Source organism: Enhydra lutris, unplaced genomic scaffold (genome assembly GCF_002288905.1).
Source record: "Enhydra lutris kenyoni isolate GAN:26980312 unplaced genomic scaffold, ASM228890v2 scaffoldscaffold9, whole genome shotgun sequence".
NCBI classification, from domain to species: Eukaryota; Metazoa; Chordata; class Mammalia; order Carnivora; family Mustelidae; genus Enhydra; species Enhydra lutris.
Window position 1 is genome coordinate 112,506 of NW_019154093.1, and position 18,806 is coordinate 131,311.

Genomic DNA, 18,806 nt, shown 5'->3' on the forward strand with positions numbered 1-18,806 from the left:
GGTGCCCTGACCTGGCCTGGGAGGGGATGGGATGGGCAGCAGGGGAGGAGAGATGGCCCAGTGGGCTCAGGCCATGCCTCCACTCTGCCCACGACTCTGTCCCAGGCCCCCTGCCACGTCCACATGCCCCTCGGAGCTGGGCAAATGTTTTCCTTCCGGAGTCAGCGTGGTGCCCGGGCAGCCTGAGCTGCTTTGCAGCCCTTGGTCTCTGCCGCCAGGCCCCTGGCCAGGTCCTGGGTCAGGAGAAGGGGGAGAACACATGTGGCCAGAGCAGAGGGCGCCAGGGGCTGCGGGCAAGAGGGCATCCCTGGCTGGAGGCCTCAGGGGGAGTGGGTAAAGTGGTTACCTCAGTGGGGAGGAAGTGGGGGTGTGGGCTGGGGAGGAGGTTGCCTCAGACAGGAAGGCCAAATGGGCCAGGGCAGGGTGGAGGGAGACAACCCATATTGGTAGGTTCCCGGGGTGGGGGGGAGCAGTGAGCAGAGCCGGGTGTTTGTGTGTGTGGCCTTCCCCATGTGTGTACAGGAGTATTTCTGCATTCAATTAATCAAGCTTTTACCAACTGTCTGTTGTGGGCAACATATGGGCTTTTGGGGTGAGGCGCTGTCTCTGTCTTCAAGGAGCTCACAATCCAGTTGGAGGAGGGGCAATGTGTGTGCAACACTCAGTGTGATTTGTGTGTATCTCGGGTCATGTTTTTGTCCCAAGTTATACATTCTGTGGGGCCTCGCGTGCAGGGTTCAGAATACGTCAGGCATGTCCCCTGGTGTGAGCCAGGGTCTGGGACTAAGACCGCATAGGGTCCTTGGTGCGGGACAGGTGTGCACTGGCCTGTCCATACAGATGGTGGGGCGCCCGTGTGATCAGGCGGACGTCTCACTGTGGGTGGGCGTGTCTGCACATCTTCAAGTGTGTCTGTATGTCTGTGAGCCAGTGTGTACCGGGGCCCATGGGTCCATGGGTGTGTCTCATGCCCCCTCGAGCTCAGCCTTCCTGGAGTCGTACTGTGCCCACCGCCCAGGCATGTATTTGGGCAGAAAAGAGCCGGCAGCTCCAGGATGGACCCTGTGTTTGGGCAGGGCTTGACCTGCCCCCTTGATCTGCCCCCCCAGGTCGCCACATGTGCCCCAGCTGATGGGGCACTGTCGCAGCTGATGCCCCAGAGGGGACACCCATTTCAGGAGAGGCTCTGGGCCCTGCCCAGCTGCCTCATGGCGCACGGGCCACAGCCTGAGGCTGATGCACTCTTGGACCTCAGCTTCCTGACAGAGGAGGAGCAGGAGGCCATTGCTGATGTCCTGAAGAGAGATGCCCGACTTCGCCAGTTGGAGGAGGGCCGCGTCAGGTGAGGCAGGGCAGGGGAGCCCGGGAGAACGGGGCCTCAGGCACTGGGAGCCCCAGTGTGCCCCTGCTGCCTCCCAGTGTGTGGCCTGTTAGATATCTGGGTGGTTCCTGTTTTTATTCACTGTTCACCTCCACCCTTAACTAGCGCAGCTCTCCACCTCACCCAAGGCAGCTGCCTTCCTGCCTCCAGGCTCACCCTCTCTGACTCACTGGTCATGCTGCAGCTGGAGCTCCCCAGATCTGTCCTTAATGTCCCCTGCTGAAACCGCCCATGGTTCCTCAGCACCTCATGTCAGGAGCCAGCTCCTAAGTGCGCCCGCAAAGCCTCCCTGATTAGTCCCTGCCAGCCTCCCCAGTCTCATCCTCCACCAGTAAGCCCCGCCCCCGATACACATACCCAGAATGTCCACTCGAGCCACTCAAGAGCGTCAGAGTCCCTGAATACAGCCTTCTGTGCTGTTCCTTCTCCCTGGAAGAGCACAGTGGCAGAGGAGCATGTGACTTAAAAGTAGTGTTTGGGGACAGGAAGACACCTCTTAGCTATGTAACCTAGGGCAACTCTCCTGACCTCCCTAGCACCACTCTCCTTATCTGTAAAATGGGGCTAAGGAGCACTACCTCCTGGAATTAGGAGGGGGCATTATGCACAGTAGTCACTTAATGAATGATAATTATTCTCCTTCTCTGCCTGGAAAACTCCAATTTGTCCTTCAAGAAACTAGTCAAATGTCACCTCCTCTGGGAAGCCCTCCTGGATTCCCACAGGCAAAGCTGGCCCTTCTCACATCCATCATGGCACCCACCTCATTATAGTGTACTTGTCTGTTCTGGATCCAGTCTCCCCATCAACCTGAGCTCCTTGATCCAGAGTAAGGATTGAGTCTAATTTGCTCTTGTGTCCCTGGCCCCAGGTACAAGGCCTAGCACAGAGTGGGTAGCAGGAATGTGGTTTGGATGACAGCCACACCCTCCCCTATCCCCCAGCAAGCTCCGGGCCTCGCTGGCAGACCCTGGGCAGCTGAAGATCCTGACAGGAGACTGGTTCCAGGAAGCGCGCTCACAACGGCACCACCATGCCCACCTTGGCTCTGATCTTGTCCGAGCCTCTATCCGCAGAAAGAAGAGCTCCATGGGTGAGAGGAGATCCCCGGGGTGAGACTGGCTACACAGAGCCCAGGGCACTGGGTATGCATGTACAGTAAGAGAGGGCCCCTGGTACTGTGTGTCTTTGGGTGGGCACCACCCCTCCACGAGCTCCTGGAGGTGAGTGAGCATCTCCAAAGGCCAGACTTCCTGAGATCCAGGGTTCACAGAGCTTCTCACCCGGGCACAGGAGACCAGGCTCCAGGCAGCGATGGGGAGGCTGAAGCTGCCGAGAAAGAAGCTGAAGAGGAGCCAGAGCCCAGGTGAGGAGGTCTGGCAGGGGGAGAGGAGGGTGCCTACCAGTCCTCTGGGGTCTATTCCCTGACAACCACCTCTCCCTTCTCCTAGGCTCATCATGGACAAGGCACCCCAAGAGACGCTCAGCAAGGCTGAGGTGAGGAATGAGTGACCCCGAAGAGGAGGTGGGAAGTGAGACTCAGGAGACCCTGGTCTGGGCCACTGTAATCCTCCTCTGTCAAATGGGGACAGGGACCTGGCCTCTAAGGGAATCTCAGAATCTGGCTCTTAGGGGTGGGGGTGGGGGACTGAGCTGGGTGAGGTTTAGGACTCAGAAGTTACTGTCTGCCACCAGTGGGACGAGTCAGACAGGGCATGCCGTGACACGGGACGGGGTGTGACACGGGACGGGGTGTGACATGCAGGCCCCACTGGTTTGGCAACTGGTTAGCTGGTTACCAGCCCTGCCTGGAGGGCTGTGCTAAATCCATCTGGGATAGCCAGCTGGAGCCTCTGGCCTCTGACCCTATCGTGACCTTTGACTCCTTCGTCACTAGTCCCCACTGTGATCTCTACTCCTTGCTTTTTTCAGAAACCTGATTCCCCTTCACCATATGTCCCCCTAAAGTCTTCAGATCATGAGGAAGAACCCCAGGCCCAGGAAGGTGAGTGGGAGGGTGTGTGTTGGGGACTACAGAGAGGTTTCAGGGACCAGAGGCATCTCTGAAGTGACCCCAACCACCTGTGTTTACCTTCCTTTCCCTTCCTACTCTCTCCTTGGTGCGTGTATATGCGTGTGCGTGTGCGGTCTCAAGGGCTTCCCGCAGGACTGGAGCCTGAATCCGCAGGTCACGGGAATGGCAAACCAGTCCCTCCAAATCTGCTTAGGGGCGGGCAGGAGAGGGCCACGCTCAGTAGCTCATGCCCCACCCCAGCCCCAGACTCCGGGGCCCCGCAGGTCAACACGGAGGAGGCGGAGCCGGAGCCGGAGCCACGGCCTCGGGGAGCCGAGTCGCCGCCACCCCCAGCCCAGGTAGGCGGGAGCGGCCGGCGGCTGCTCCCAAGACCCGGAACGGATTCTGGGCGGGGAGTGCCCGTGCACCAGGCTGAGAGCCGTCGGGGGAAGGGCTGGGAAAGAGAAGACGCCCCGTCACTTACCCCCTGCCCCACGCTCCCCAGACCCAGACGGCGCCCGAGATCTTGCAGAACGGGGAGGAGGCTCCCGGCCCCGGCCCCTCCCTCGACCGCATGCTCAGCAGCAGCTCCTCCGTGTCCAGCCTCAACTCCTCCACGGTGAGGGGTGAGGGCTATGGCCTGGGGACGAAGGAGACGGGTGGGGGACGCCACCCTCCATATCCCCGCGCGTAGCCCCGGCCTCACCCCTCCCTCGTCCCCTGATCTGAGCAACACCCCCCAACCCCGCCGGGACCTGAGCCCTGCACACCCCCCGCCCCAAGCTGACCTCCACCCCCGCCCGCAGCTGAGCGGCAGCCAGCTGAGCCTGTCCGGGGAGGCCGAGGCGGGCGCGGTGCAGGTGCGCGGCTCCGTGCACTTCGGGCTGCGCTACGAGCCGGGCACCGCCGAGCTGCGCGTGCACGTGATCCAGTGCCAGGGCCTGGCGGCCGCACGACACCGCCGCTCCGATCCGTGAGTGCCCGACCCGCTCTCGCTGCACCCCCACCCCGCCACTCTTCTTGGTCGATTTCGTCCGTCTTCAAAGTGGGAGTATCGACGTCCTTGGGAGGCGCGGGGGTTGAGTGAGAGAACTCCTGGAAAGCGCTGCCCGGAAGCTGTGCTCTGGGCTGGGGCTGGGGAGGCCCCCCCCGGGGGGTGGGTAGGCGCTGGGAGGGCCCCCCATTCAGCTAAGGTCCTCTCCTCCCCTCCCACGCTCCAGCTACGTCAAAAGCTACCTCCTCCCGGATAAGCAGAGCAAGCGCAAGACGGCGGTGAAGAAACGGAATCTGAACCCGGTCTTCAACGAGACTCTGAGGGTGAGGCTGCGACGACCGGGCGGCCCCCCATGCATGAACCCAACGCCCTTTCCTGCGGGGGCCTGGTGGCTGGGGCACCCAGGGTATGGTCGTTGCCCGTCGCTCCGACCCTCCGTTGTGCGAGAGGAACGGCAGGGAGGCCCTCCGTTCGGGCGTTCCCCAGTGGGTCAGTCCAGTGCTGGGCATGGCGCTAGTCCAGACCTCCCATTACGGCCCTTCGAGGCTCCCCCAGATTCCGTCGTGCAAGGAGCGCGGTAGGACAGGCCCCCGTCCACACTGCCGCAGCGCTGAAGCCGGCGCCAGCCGCCGTGGTCCCTTAAAGCGCACCTCTTGTCCCCAGTACTCCGTCTCGCAGGCCGAGCTCCGAGGCCGCGTGCTGAGCCTGTCCGTGTGGCACCGCGAGAGCCTGGGTCGCAACATCTTTCTGGGCGAAGTCGAAGTGCCTCTCGACACGTGGGACTGGGACTCTGAGCCCACCTGGCTCCCTCTGCAGCCCCGGGTGAGGCAGCCTGCCCGCGTGGGGAGACCCAGCGACGCAGGTGTCCGGCCTGCACCCTCCCCGCCCCAGCCCCCTTTCCTTTGCTCCAGCCTCCTCTGACTCCGCCTTTGGCCGAGCCTCCCCTCGGCCTCGAAACCCTACTGCCACCCCCGGCGGCGGTTGGGCCCCCCGGCTAGGTGCGCCCCATCCGGGTCTGGAGACCTCACCCCTCGATGGCCGCTTTCGCTGGGGTCGGCTCCTGCCCCTGACCTGACCGCCTCTCGCAGGTTCTGCACTCTCCCGACGACCTCCCCAGCCGCGGGCTGCTCTCCCTTTCCCTCAAGTACGTCCCCGCCGGCTCCGAGGGTGAGTGCCCCGCCAGAGGCCACGCTGGACGGGACCTGGAAGGAGGGGGCCTCCAGTCCGGCGAGGGCGAGGGGCGTCCGGCGAGGGCATGCGGCGGCAGGGTCTGAGCCGAGTCTCTGGGCAGGCGCGGGACTGCCCCCCAGCGGGGAGCTGCACTTCTGGGTGAAGGAAGCTCAGGACCTCGTGCCGCTGCGCTCAGGAGCCCCGGATACCTACGTACAGTGGTGAGGGGCTTCGGACCGTCCTGGCTACCCTTCCTCCCCGCCCTCCCCCACCGCCCACGCGCTCTGGAGCTCCCCACCTCTGACAAACCCCTCGTAATCAACCGTTCTTGATCCGCCCCCCAGTCTGATCTTCGACCACTGTGCAGGGGTGAAGGGGACAACTTGAACAAAAGCCCAGAGTCAGAAAAGTTAAAAGACTTCCTTCAGGAGCTGCATTTCAGAGTGACAAGCCATAGGACTTGTTGGAGAGCTGAGGCTGGGGACCTGGGAGGTCACAGGGGCTCTTCCATGAAAAGACCTGGAAGGTCAGGCTGTGGGGCTTGCCCCTGAACTTGCAGTTCAGTGGTTTTCAAAGTAAGCTCTGGGGGACCTCTAGGGGTGCCTCCGGGTGCTGCCTCACACTCAGAGAGTGAAATGAAGTTGGGTGGGTCAGGTTCTAAGTTCCCAGCCCTGATTCCACGCATAGACGTTGTTTTCTTCTACTTCTGGGTAATGTTTTATCTTGCAGGGTGGGTTCTGAGGCTTTAAAAAGTCTGGAAACTACTTCTGGGGGCAACAGGGAGCCAATGAAGGTCACTGTGCAGGGAAGTAGCAGAACTGTATTTCAGAGACTTTACTCTGGGGTCCTACGAATAAGAGTTGTAACTTTTAAAGACAAGAGCCTGAGAGGTAGCTGGCCCAAAGGTCCACGAATAGTGAAGGTTTGAGTTCAGGACATAGGCGGGAGCCAGAGGGCACGGACATTGTGAGGGAGAATGGGTAGGATCTGGTGACTGGTTGGTTCTGGGGAGCGTGAGGGGATAGCCACTTGATTGCCAGCCTACCTGCCCCACAGTTCAGTGCTGCCCGATGACAGCCACGCCGGCCGCCAACGGACAAGGGTGGTACGACGCAGCCTCAGCCCTGTGTTCAACCATACGATGGTTTACGATGGCTTCAGGCCTGCTGACCTGCACCAGGCCTGTGCTGAGCTCTCCCTCTGGGACCATGGGACCCTGACCAGCCGCCAGCTGGGGGGCATACGCCTCAGCCTGGGCACTGGTGAGTGGGGCAGGGCCCCGGGAGACCTGATGCTAATACTGGGCTCAGCGTGCGGCCTTGGGCACTTCTCTACCCTTCCCTGAGCTTTGGTGTCTACTTATGAGCTGGGAGTGGCAGTGGGTAATCTGGGACCCGGAAGGCGTTCCTTGGGACCTAGGGTGTCCGGGGTAACCATGTCCTTCACCCCTGTCTGCACATATCCAGGCAGCAGCTATGGGCTCCGGGTACCCTGGATGGATTCCACAGAGGAGGAGAAGCAGCTGTGGCAGATGCTTCTGCAGCGACCATGTGAGTGGGTGGATGGCCTTCTGCCCCTCAGAACCGACCTGGTGCCCAGGACATAGCTACCCTACAAGCTCCACCAGACTCCTCTCTGGACCCCCATCTCTGGGCCTGCCCTTGGCCAAAACCAATAAAGTCTATTCTAAGGGCAGCAAGGGGCTGATGTCTGTTTTTGGGCAGCAAGGCCGATGGCAGGAATGGGCGAGGGAAGTGAAAGGGAAGAGGTGAAGGGACTTCAGACTCAGAAAGACCTTAGGAAGCTGGTCCCAGGACCCCCAGCCCCCCATACCTCAGAAGTTGCCAAGATCCAGAGCGCCTGGGTGGCTCAGTGGGTTAAGCCTCTGCCTTCGGTTTAGGTCATGATCTCAGGGTCCAGGATTTGAGCCCCACCTTGGGCTCTCTGCTCAGCAGGGAGCCTGGTTCCCCCTCTCTCTCTGCCTGCCTCTCTGCCTACTTGTGATCTCTCTCTGTCAAATAAATAAATAAAGTCTTAAAAAAAAAAAAGTTGCCAAGACCCAAGCATACAAAGATATTCTGTTTAATAGTCTGCCTGGCCATACTTGATCGGCTTGGGGGTATCTCTATGGTTGATCCCCCCCAATATCGCTAAGTCTGGGCCCTACCCTGCCCCCACCCGCCTGGCCTCCTCCAGTTGGCCCTGAGTCCTGGGGTAGGTGAGGTGTATCAGAAGCTGCTTGTGTCTTCTCCATGCACCCATCCTTGGGTCCTGCCTTCTGTCTCTGAGCTCTCATTCAGCCTCCTGTTGGCCAGGGGTGACTGGCGTGGATCCTGCTCGCTGGGCCAAGATGGCTCTCCAGATGCGGCACACCATTCCTCCCCTGGGGAGAGCAGGCTCAGTGCGGCTCAGCCAGAATACGGCCTACCCCACTGTCTGCCTGATGCGCCTCCTGTCCCCGGGAGACACTGTGTCCACGTGACTTCCAGGGAGGAACTGAAGCAGGCATGTAGCCTGGTGGGGGGGTGGTCAGACTCTGGCCACCAAGAAGCCACATGCGTGGGTTGTCCCTGGAGGGCTCAGGACATACCTGATGCGGGTGTAGATGAGGTCATCTCGAGTGGCACAGGTCAGCAGGATACGGAGGGTGAAGCTGTGGTTCAGCAGCTGGTTGTGGACAAAGACCCAGATGTAGAAAAGAATATCAGAGGGAGATGTGTCCAGAGACCCAGGTACTAGCTCTGCTGGGCTACTAACATGCTACACGGCAGCCAACGCCCCTTGGCACTTGTTTCCTCATCTGCACCATGGGGGGTACACTAAGTGCTCTTGTGTACTGAGAGTCTCGGCATGAGGGAATGAGTGAGAAGAGCTGAAAGATGGGCAGAGATGGAGTCTCTGGTGGGTGGGGGTCAAGGACTTGGCCCGCGCTCTCCCCCTCACCATCTGGATAGTGCCTGAATCCACATTCAGTCTCTGTAGCCACTGCACCAAGCCCTGGTCCACCGTGAGAGCAGCTGTGGAGGAGAAGTCAGGCGGTCAATCCAGGGGTACCTCCTGGCAGAAGCTGCCTGGCACTTGCCTTGAGTGTTCTCCAGCTGGGGCATACTCACCAGGGGGCTCTGGGGACAAGGCGCAGGTCCCCGCCTCCCTGTTTACCCGCTCCAGAGCTTGCTGCACCAGGGCCTGGCACTCTCGCTCCTTCTCGGCCAGGACATCTCGGAGCCTGTAGGAGAGCGCAGAGGCGGGGCCAGTACGATGGAGTGGAGAGGGAAGGTGAAGCTGGCCCAGAGGGCGTGGGCAAGTCCCTGGGGCTTTACCTGTCAGTCTCTGCTCGCAAGAGGCCCAGCTGCACCACTGGGGTTGGGGGTGCCTTCTCTGGTTCCCCCGGGAGCCGGCTGATGGTCTCCTGCTGCTTGGACTGGGGTTCCTCCTCTGACCTCGGTGGTACCTCCTCTGTCTCCTCTTCTGCCAATCCAAGTGACTGGGGTGAGCTCCCGCAGGGAGAGAGAACGCCCATTTGGGACACTTCCCCAGACACCCGGCAGAGGGCGCACGGCTCTGGGTACCCAGCCATTCATTCCCGCCGGGGTTGAGTTTAACCCCCACCAACCACGCCCCCTACCGGCCCCCGGCGTGCATGTCAAGCCCCCAAGGGGGTCACACCCTCGCCGGCAGGCAGGATAGCTCCACTCCTGGGGTTACCTGGGCCCAACACGGCCAGGGCTACCCGCACCGCTCGGCTAAGCAGCGAGTCCAGCACGAACATCCAGTGTGGGCGGATCTGGCGCCGGCGGAGGATCTGCTTCACCTGGAAAGGGAGAAAGGGCGCGGCGGGACTCAGAGGTGGGGCTCGAGTCGGAAAGGCCTAGAAAGTCTTGAGCCAGAGGCGAGTCGGGTAGGCGGGCTTGGGGCAGAGGGAGGAGCTGGGAAACTAGGACGGGATAGATGTCCCTTTCTTGACGGCTGTATCTTCACGGGGAAGACGTGCAACCTTGCAACAAGTCCTTGCACATTCCCGGGTACAGGGAGCTGACTACATCTTATTGGGCAGCTCGAACCGCGAGAAGGCTCCCTCACCGCGTCCGGGAAGGCGAAGAGCGGTCCGTGCAGAAGCGCAGGCCGGAGGCCTTGGGCCCGCAGCTGCCCTTGCAGCGCCCGCAGCTCCTGGGCCAGCTGCCGGCGGTTGGGAGTGTGGATGTGCGCCCCGAGGCAGCGCAGTAGCTGTTCCACATGATTCCTGCCCAGCTGGGGCCCCTGGGGAGGAAGAGAGGTTGTCGTGGGTGGGTTTCCCCCTGAGTCAAGAGAGCTGCAGGTGGGGGTGCAGGCGTGGGGGAATACCTCTGCGGACTTGCAGGCCCCGCCTCACCACCAACCGGCGGAGGGGGGTGGTGGTGTGTGGCTGTTGGTGGTGGTGGTTGGGACGTGCACACCCACCTGTTGCTGCTTCGGGCCCAGACTCTCCGCCAGCGAGGGCAGCTCCTGCTCCAGCACTGCGGCCAGCATGGCCCGGCGCTTGCTCTCTTGGTGCAGCAGGCTCAGCCTGGAACTCTCCTCAGGGGACGTGGGCTCCTCGGCCCCCGGTTCCTCAGGCACCCTAGTGCAACCGGGGAGCTGCGGATGGAGGGCGGGTGGCCACAGTGCCCGGCCGCCTCCACCCCAGGGTCTGAATCCTGGCTCTTTTGAGGCCAGCCTCCCAGGGGTAAGAGAGAGGAGCCTGGCACTGAGGTGGCACAAGAAATACAAGTCAGAGCATCGGTGAGGAGGCCCCCAATCCCATCCTTGCAAGTGGTGGGAGGCGCCCAGGGCCCCAAGGGGGGCTTTCCCCCCGGAGGGAATACAAGAGCAAACCCAGATGAGGCAAAGCCCCGCCAAGACCCTGGGCTCTCACCGGAGGTGGCTGGTGTCTCCGTAACTGAGGCAGCGCTTCGGGGGACTGGGTGGGTGCTGAAAGGGTGCCTGAGGGCATGGGAATGTCTGGGGCTGGGTGGTTGGGTCAGCTGAAGGAGTGGGGCTGGCTGAAGGGGCATCTGAGGGAGGGAGGAGGCTGTCAGCCTGGGCCCCCCATTCAGCCCTCTCACCTCCACAGCTCCTCTCCCTCAGCCCAGTGCACCCACTCCCTCCACCTGCATCTTACCTGAGGGCCGCAGTGCATGTCGTGGGGAGCCGGGGCTGCGGCTCCTCCTCCCAGGCTGCAGGAAGGGGTCCCCCAGCAGTGCTTCAGCACTGGCTCGGAGGCGGGGGTCTGGCTCAAAAGTTCGGAGAAGAAAGGCTTGGGCCTCCGCTGACAGAGAAGTGGGCATTGGCGGATGCACCTTGTACATGCCCACCTGGGAGGGGTCAGGGAGGACGGAAGAAGGTCAAGTTTCAAGGTGTTCAGGGCTTGATCTGTCGCCACGCCTCCCGCCCTGTGAGCCAGGCCACGAGTGAGGGGTCTCACCTTAAACATGGCCGCCTGCGGGCTCCCTAGCTCATGGAAGGGGGGGCGACCTGTTGCCATCTCGATAACAGTGCAGCCCAGTGACCAGATGTCAGCTGCCTTCCCATACCCTCGTGGGCCCTGGTCAATGATTTCTGGTGCCATATACTGGAGGGTCCCTGTGGTAGAAGCTGTGCCCTTAATGCTCATCTAGGCATTAGACGATGTGGGGGTGACGGGCTCTCATCCTCTAGCCACCCGCACCCACCCTGAACTCTGTCATCCAGATAATCCCCATCACCTACCCTGGTGGTCAACCACCTATCCTGAGTTTCCTCACTCATCTTGGGCTCCGTCACGTTCCGACTCCCTCACGCACAGTACGGCCCACCACACATCCCAGACAGCGTCATCCACTCTGAACCCATCACTCACTTCTGCCCACATTGACACTTCCTAGACACTAAATTTGCCATCATGGACTACTCAAGCTCCAGTTCTAGACTCTATCACCTCACCCCCAGCGCAATCACCGGCCCTTGGTTCCATGTCCCATGAGGGCTCTAACTCCACAGCCAGGAGAAACACCATTCCCCGGAAGGTCCTAAGAGTTCTTCTGTCCCAGGTCAGCGTTCCCACTCCCCACCCCACACCCCATTACCTGTGAAGGTCTCAGTGCAAGGTGTGATGCCCGCCAGCCTCTTGGAGGTGCCGAAGTCAGAAATCTTGAGCAGCCCACTGAAGGTGTTGATCAGCACATTGTCCCCCTGAGCAGAGTGGACCTTATGCTCAGTGGACATCAGGCTGGGTTCCTGATGGAGGAACCGGACCCTGTCCCTGGATCCCACCTCCTACGATCGAAGCCTGACCCTGCCTCTGTCAGCCTCCTCTCTCTGCCACCCCACTTATGACTTCCTGGGTGCTGGCACCTGCTTTGGCTTCAGGTCTGAAGTTCTCTCATTCCCTTGGGAGCCTCCCTGGTGAATTCCCCCACCCTTTGCAAAGGGGTCAGCCTTCTGAATGCAAATTGCTGTTCTCTGTCTGGACCCCTGTGTTCCCATGACCCCCGCCACCAGCAATGGGACTCACCTTGATGTCTCAGGACTTACCTTGATGTCTCGATGCACTATGTGGTTGTCATGCAGGTAGCTGAGTCCCTGCAGGGTCTGGCGGGTATAGAAACTGATGGTGCTCTCATTGTCCTGCAGGGGGCCCCACACCGACCGCAGCAAGGAGGACAGGCTGCCTGGGCAGACGCAGTCCAGGATCATCACGGGCACCCCCTGACTCCAGCCTTCAGCTCTCTGCTCAAGGCCCAGGCACACCCCAGCCATGGCCCAGACTCCATCCCCACCCAAGTGCACAGTGTCAGCTAATTCTGAGCTACCCCACCCACGCAGGCTAGGATTCATTTTCCCCTAGGGTTCTCCACCCCCTTCCTGGCCCCATCCCCCTGCCCCACACTTCCAGTTCCACTGCCATCCCACACTGGGCACGTACCTCCAGGCACTTCCTCCATAAAGATCTTGAGGTAGCCGTCCTGGCTGGTGGAGCCCAGGTAGCGAACGATGTTCTTGTGGCGAAGGCGCTTGTGCAGAGCAATCTCTTCATGCAGGGGCTGAGAGAACCTGAGAGCGGGGAGCAAGAGAGGAACAGGCCGCTTTGGGGCAGAGACGCTCACCCAGCTCCAGCGCCAGGCAGGCGGGGCCCCCAGGACCTGCCCCAGCCACAGGCCCCTCTCTGATCTTCTCCTCCGTATCAACCAGCCCACAGGCCCCCTCCAGACCTCACGGCCCCGCGTGTTCCCTGCCATTCTGCCCACAAGACCCCCTCCCCTTGGGCCCTGGGCCCCGCCCCTACCCCCCCCCCACACACACACCGCACCTGCTGTCCCGCTCCGGGATCTCCTTAATGGCTATGCGCACCCGCGTGTGCCGCTCGCGGCCCGCGTACACCACCCCGTAGGTGCCCTTGCCCAGCACCAGTCGCTCACCCGTCTCTGTGTACTCATAATCAAACTGCGGGGGGCGGGCGAGATGGGGGCTCGGTGAGGCCAGCCCTTCCCCACCCCACTTCCGACGCTCCCAGGCCCCCTTCCTCACCTCCAGCACCTCCCCCACGCCCTCTGCCTCTTCCACGGGCGTCGTGGAATCCGGATTCGTCACCAAGGCTTGGATCAGGCCGCAGAACCTGAGGGTGGGGGAGGTCAGGCCGACGGGAGGGGCACGTTGGGCGGGAACTGTCCCCTCCCGGGGCCGAGAGCACCCAAGGAACATGTCCCTTCCTTTCCCTCACTCCCCAGGATGGGCACCCCAGCCATCCACGCGCACCACTGGCAGTGCCCGACGCTGGGGAAGCAGAGCTGCACGTCCTGCGCCGGGGGCAGCGCGTAGAGGAAGCAGCAGCGCTCATCCCGCTTGGAGGAGCTGGGAAGGGAGGAAGAGCCGCCGTGAGCGCTAGTGGGCCGGGGGCATCCCCCCTCCTGGGACCCCGCCACCGGAGGTTTCTCCTCTCACCTGACCCCGCAGATGGAAGCCACTGGGAAGGTCCAGCTGGAGGGAACGTCCTGGCAGAAGAAGCTGGGTCTGAGGGGGGTCCTGGGGGACTCAGAGAGTGGTTTGGGGAAGGGATGCCCAGCAGTGACTTCACCTGGGGTTCGGGCTCCAGCAGGCTCAGGGTCACTGCGCTCACCGGGTCAGTACCCTGAATCTCCAGCCTGGCAGGCAGCAGCACCTTGTTCATCTCCAAGACCAGCACCTGCACATGATGAGGAAGGGGGTCCGTTAGAGAGGCCCCACCCCTCTCCCAGGTCCCACACCCACACTGGGCAGCCTCACCAAGCACTGGTCCCCTTGGGGACAGGCCGTCTTGAGTGGCTGACAGGACTGCAGCAAGAAATGGAGCCAGAAGTGAGCACGGTGCGGGGTTCCTTCAGGAAGCTCCAGCTTGGGTCTGAAGTGCTGGTACAGCAGGAAGGTTTCCATCATGGACACCAGGTACCTGCCGGCACAGCCTTGTCCTCAACTAGCCCTCAGCCCAGGCCCCAACTAGCACTGCCCGGGAGAGCAGACTGGCTTGGAGGCAGCCAGAACATGGGCACCGGGTGTGGTGGGCACCGGTCTGGAAGGGGCCATGTCACCAGCTCAGGGCTTGGGCTAGAATGCGGGGGTACATGTGTGCAGGAGCAGACAGCTGAGGCCAGGCCCAGAATGCAGAGGAGGCCACCTACCATATGGGAGCATTGAGCTTGTACAGCTGCTCTGCGGCCAGCGCCACCTGGACGAGGTCATTGGCGAGGATCTGAGCTCCCAGGTAGAAGCCTACATCCCAGTAATACTGCATCTTCTCCACAGAGCCTTTTCGGGCCAGCAGGCAGCCCAGTTTCATGCCTGGGAGAGAGGGGTGTGGGACCTAGGGAGTGTGGCTGTGGATTTGGGCAAAGCCCAGGTGTGGGCCACGACATCCATGTGGGCAGGAACAAAGAAACAGGCACGGGGCACCTGGGTGGAGCAGTTGGTTAAGCATCCAACTCTTGGGTTTCACTCAGATCATGATCTTGGGGTCGCGAGATCAAGCCCTGCATTGGGCTCTACGCTCAATGTGGACTCTGCTTGGGATTCTCTCTCCCGCTGCCCCTTCCCCTGCTCTGTCTCCCTCTCTCTCTCAAATAAATAAATCGTAAAAAAAAAAAAAAAAAAAAAAAAAAAGGTGAAAGCTTTGGTATGACTCTCAGGTGGGAGTAGGAGCTCGGGCACAAGGAAGGTTTGGGGAACGAGTGTATGTCAAATTTGGTGTGTAAGGAGCACAGGTGTGGGCTTTGGCACACTTGTGGCCTCAAGGGCTCATGAGGACCCAGGACGGGTATGAGGGTCCAGGTGTGGGTTCTGGCAGAATAGGTCCAAAAGAGACAAGGCCAGGCTCCAGCCCGGTGTCCTCTCTGCCCACGCTCTCCCCTGGCCCGTCCGAGGCCCGCTGGTGGGAGGAGGCGCACAGAGCTGGGACTCACCTATGAGCTGGAGCTCCTCAGAGTCCTCGAAGCGCTGGCCTGCAGCAATGAGCAGCACAGCCGCATTGATGCCCGAGTGGAGGCTGGGCTCTACATCAAAAGCCTTGCGATACCTGGGGTGGGGGTGGGGCCTCAGGGCTGGCCTGAGGCCACAGCCCCACTCTCCAGCCCACGGTCTACTCGCTGGTGCCCCTTACCAGTGGTAGGCCTGCTCCCGGTACCCAGCATCCTGGAAGCCAGAGCTAAAGAACATGTCCTTGTAGACACGGCCGCACATGCAGCAGAGGTCAGGCACCACGGAGCCCTCGCTCTGGACCAGCGGCAGCAGCACGGCCAATGCCTTCTCCCGGTCCCCTGGCCTGTTCCTCCTAGGGAAAGGGGAGCGCAGGCTGGGGCCTTACCTGATGACCCCACCCCACTCTAGCCATGACCCCGTAGACCTACCACCCCCCAGGCGGCAGTCCCATGTGCCATCAGTGGGATCCCAGTCAGCAAAGTCCCTGAACAGCACGGATCCCGCTCAGCAGGGACCTTGCATGGCAGAGACCCATGTCCCTAGGAGGCTAGGACCTGAGCCTTGTTCTATCACTCACCGGATGAGGGCAAACGTATAGTGGAAGCAGACATTATGCTGCTCGGCCACGTCGCAGGTGGGCAAGGCCTTCAGGGTCTCTACCAGCTCGATGATGGCCGAGTAGTCCTGCGGAGGGGGACAGTGCACGCTGGCATGATGGCCTCTGGGGGGGATCCCATCGCCCCCCCAGGCACTAAGGGAAACCTTGAGTTTGGGGCTCCCTCCCATCCCTGAAACCCCATCTTCCCACCCCCACACCTGACACAGAGAACCCGCTATGGGCCCCCACTCCCCCGTGCTGGGAGACAGTGACACGATCGACCCCTATTACAGACAAGGAAACTGAGGCTCAGAGACATGAGCCCCTCTGCTCAAAGCCACCAGCACGCGAGTGGCACAACCAGGAGAGGGACTGGGTCTTTTCTGAAGTGGTGTGCAGCTGCCCCACCTGCCTTCCTGTGCTCCACACACCTGCACGTCACGGTAGGAGAGCAGCAGGTTCATGACAATGTCGGGGCTCAGCAGCTCCACGCTGTCCAGCCTCCGCTGCAAACGAGCCAGCTCCTGCCGCAGCTGCTCCCCGCAGAAGCGCTCCCGGGCCCTCCGGATGTCCTGCCGGATGGTCTCCCGGAAATAGCCACTGAGGGCCCGGGCAGAGGAGGGAGGGGGAAAGAACGATGGGGCCTGTCCCTCAGCCAGGCCCGTCGTGCCCTCGCCAGCCTCCTCCTGGTGCCCCTTCTCTGCACCCCATTACCAAGAGTCGGTAGGCGTGGTCTCCAGCAGCCGGACCAGCCGGCCCACCAGGGGCGTAAGCAGGGCCTCGGTGCCCACCCCGGCCTGGACCAGCCCATCAGCCAGTCCCCTCAGGAGGCCAGCATCACCGCACAGCACTCGGCCTGCGGCTGTCACCACATAGGGGATCAGGGTGTAGCTGCCGACACAATCCTGGGGGGAGGGAGGCAGCAATCAGGGCAGATCAGAGGTCACCACCCGGTTATAGAGCGACAGTGAGGAGGTGAGAGGTCAGCACCAGAGGGGACTGGAACAGCAGAGAAAGGGCACACGTCGTGAGCTTGGCAATAGGGAACAGAAGGCCACATGGATGTCAAGGGAATTGGGTCAGAGGTGACTGAGGAGGCCAGGAAAGGTAGTGGGGGTCGAAGGGCACACTGGAGCGGAGAGTGGATTCTGCTCACCGAGTTCTTCTGGAAAACATCCTCCTGCAGAGGACAATCCAATCGGTATCCTGGGTAGCCGCTGGCCCCCTGCCCCCGCCTGCCCCCGCCCCCAGACACCCGGCCACCTACCCGAAGGGCCTGCAGGTCAGGGAGGTCAGCCTGGGAGCAGAGCAGCACGTTGTTGGTCATGCTGAAGCTCTCCCGCACACCAAGGTGGTAGAAGAGCGAGGGCTGCGCCAGGGAGCTGCTCACCTCCAGCACCACCACGTCTGTGGGGGCACAGGCGGAGGCCCTGAGCCCGGAAGCCTAGCTCCGCAGGCAGGGGAGGAGCCTTGGAGGCTGTCCTGGCTCAGATGGCCTCCCCCTTTGACTCCAGCAGGGTACAGTTTCGCTCTGACCTCAGTTTCCCCCTTCTAGATCCCTCTGGCTCTTACACAGAACGGATATTATCTGCGGTGTTGCAGGAGAGGCTTGAGCTCCACGGGCTGGGACCCTCATCCCACTGCTTAGAGCCTGCGGGTACGGGGCACGATGCTGTGCCTGTGTGTAGAGCTGCTTCTATCTTTGTGTGTGACAGTGTCTGTGAGGGCCGGTGTGTCAACATATGTGCGACGTGGGAGTCTAAGGCTGTGTGGGTCTTTGTGTCCTCGAGGTCGAGTCAGCCTTCATCTTTAGGCTGTTGAGTTTAGGGCCGTCAGATAAGCTTGGTTCCCAGACTCGTGGATGAACAAATAAGTGTCGGGGCGGGGCGTCGGGATTGGCGGAAGGGAGGGGTGACCAGCACGGGACTAGCCACCTTTCTGGCCACGCCCCCTAGCAACCCTGCTCAGCCTCCAGCTCCGCCCACTACCTCGCAACTTCTGGGGCCTCGTAACCTAAACTCCTTCGCCCAGAATCCCGCGCCGAAGGGTCCCTTCGTTTCTCTTTCTGCCTCTCTAGTCCGATCCTCGGAAGTAGTGTGTTACCGCCCCGGGACTCCAGCGCCCCCCCCAAGGACCGCCTCTTTCCCTAGTCCAAGCTCCACCTCCCCGGATCCGCCCTCACGGGCTCCGCGCGAGATCGACTTGAGGCTGAGCCCTCCAACCCCACTCTTGAGATACTACTCTCTGACCGGCTCCCAGCCTCGCCGCAGTCTTAACCCCGTTCCCCAGGCACGGTGCCGACTCCAGAGTGCTTTAAGCCCCAACCCTGAACCCCGGAGTCTCCGGGCCTGGATCTACTAAGTCCCAGCCCGAGCCCGGCCGTGCTCCAGATCCCCTAAATTCCGCTTTTATCATGCCCCTATCTCGAACCCCTCAGCCTAGCTCACTTTGTGCCCCCCGGACCCCACACCGGTCTCGGGGTCTCCCCGGCGTCGCCGAACCACGCCCCTTTCGGCCCTCCTCCGGAACTCTAAGCCCCGCCCCGGGCCCGGGGCCCGCCCCCAGCGCGAGCTCACCCGCGTTGTAGAAGGAATCCAGCGCTGCGGTGTCTCCCAGCGCCAGCGTCCCGAAGGGAAGGCTGCGCAGCTGCGGTCGCGGCCGCGGCCCGGAGAGTTGCGCGCAGGCCTCGCGCAAGCAGCGCAGGGGCAGCGGCTCCGCCTCGGACTCCACCCCGGGCTGCGGCTCCCGGGTCAGCACGTAGACCACACTGAGCGGCCGGCTTCGCGCGTAGCCCCGGCCCGGGGGAGCGGCGTGAGGCCGGCCCCGGCTCAGCGCCTCGGCCAGCGGGTCCTGCCAGCAGCTGCCAGCGCGCTCCAGGGCTCCGGACCGCAAGCACGGCCCTGCCGTGCGGGGGCGCTCGGGTGTCGGGCGCCCGGCTCTGGGCACCCGGGGAGGGGCAGGAGCCAGTGGCTATGGATCCAGGGATCTCAGGATCGGGAACCTGGTACGGGATCTGGAAATCCAGACTCTGCCAGAAGTCCTGTTCCGGGAATCTGGAGCCCAGGGCGAAATCCGGGGTCCGACTTGCAAGGTCCTGAGGATCTGAAGTCGGGGATTGGGTCCAGAGAATCTGGGACATCCAGTGATCCGCGGCCCAGAGTCACGTAGGGGATCCCGGGAATCGGTCCTGGCGTGTCCACCACCGGGA

General features: G+C 62.0%; 2 protein-coding genes across 4 annotated transcripts; one reads left to right on the forward strand and one right to left on the reverse strand.

Annotated features, from left to right (window-relative positions):
• The first annotated feature begins 743 nt into the window (after positions 1–743).
• LOC111143617 (synaptotagmin like 1) lies at positions 744–7,254 on the forward strand. Of its 3 annotated transcripts, none has more exons than XM_022497446.1 (14): positions 744–1,342; positions 2,326–2,474; positions 2,675–2,747; positions 2,833–2,878; positions 3,314–3,386; positions 3,537–3,754; positions 3,901–4,014; positions 4,202–4,368; positions 4,616–4,712; positions 5,053–5,211; positions 5,478–5,556; positions 5,681–5,780; positions 6,616–6,821; positions 7,026–7,254. In XM_022497446.1, the coding sequence occupies exons 1-14, from the start codon at positions 1,056–1,058 to the stop codon at positions 7,163–7,165; spliced, it is 1,908 nt and encodes a 635-aa protein (XP_022353154.1). In that variant the 5' UTR covers positions 744–1,055; the 3' UTR covers positions 7,166–7,254. The 3 variants fall into 3 exon arrangements, with proteins under 3 accessions (XP_022353154.1, XP_022353155.1, XP_022353156.1); XM_022497447.1 differs by having other exon boundaries at positions 3,657–3,754; XM_022497448.1 differs by having other exon boundaries at positions 1,296–1,342; positions 2,253–2,474.
• A 371-nt stretch (positions 7,255–7,625) lies between these two features.
• LOC111143671 (mitogen-activated protein kinase kinase kinase 6) lies at positions 7,626–18,737 on the reverse strand. The gene is made up of 30 exons (XM_022497497.1): positions 18,607–18,737; positions 18,175–18,536; positions 16,866–17,005; positions 16,755–16,778; positions 16,313–16,503; positions 16,030–16,198; positions 15,578–15,684; positions 15,182–15,226; positions 14,985–15,097; positions 14,208–14,367; positions 13,816–13,978; positions 13,628–13,735; positions 13,495–13,544; positions 13,309–13,404; positions 13,081–13,168; positions 12,863–12,996; positions 12,479–12,606; positions 12,088–12,224; positions 11,640–11,745; positions 11,000–11,157; positions 10,697–10,889; positions 10,451–10,589; positions 9,997–10,156; positions 9,640–9,816; positions 9,265–9,370; positions 8,880–9,027; positions 8,673–8,785; positions 8,503–8,576; positions 8,150–8,226; positions 7,626–7,942 (listed from the first exon to the last, which is right to left on the reverse strand). Exons 1-30 carry the CDS (start codon positions 18,735–18,737, stop codon positions 7,852–7,854), a joined length of 3,888 nt encoding a protein of 1,295 aa, XP_022353205.1. The 3' UTR covers positions 7,626–7,851.
• Between the last annotated feature and the right edge of the window lie 69 nt (positions 18,738–18,806).

Coding starts and splice junctions, on each gene's coding strand:
- LOC111143617 (XM_022497446.1), top strand. CDS start 1,056: ATGGACCCTGTGTTTGGGCAGGGCTTGACCTGCCCCCTTGATCTGCCC. Junction 3,755..3,900: donor CGCCGCCACCCCCAGCCCAG/GTAGGCGGGAGC, acceptor CACGCTCCCCAG/ACCCAGACGGCGCCCGAGAT. Junction 5,212..5,477: donor GGCTCCCTCTGCAGCCCCGG/GTGAGGCAGCCT, acceptor CGCCTCTCGCAG/GTTCTGCACTCTCCCGACGA.
- LOC111143671 (XM_022497497.1), bottom strand. CDS start 18,737: ATGTCCCAGATTCTCTGGACCCAATCCCCGACTTCAGATCCTCAGGAC. Junction 18,537..18,606: donor AGTCTGGATTTCCAGATCCC/GTACCAGGTTCC, acceptor CCGGGTGCCCAG/AGCCGGGCGCCCGACACCCG. Junction 12,607..12,862: donor ATCCCGGAGCGGGACAGCAG/GTGCGGTGTGTG, acceptor CCCCGCTCTCAG/GTTCTCTCAGCCCCTGCATG.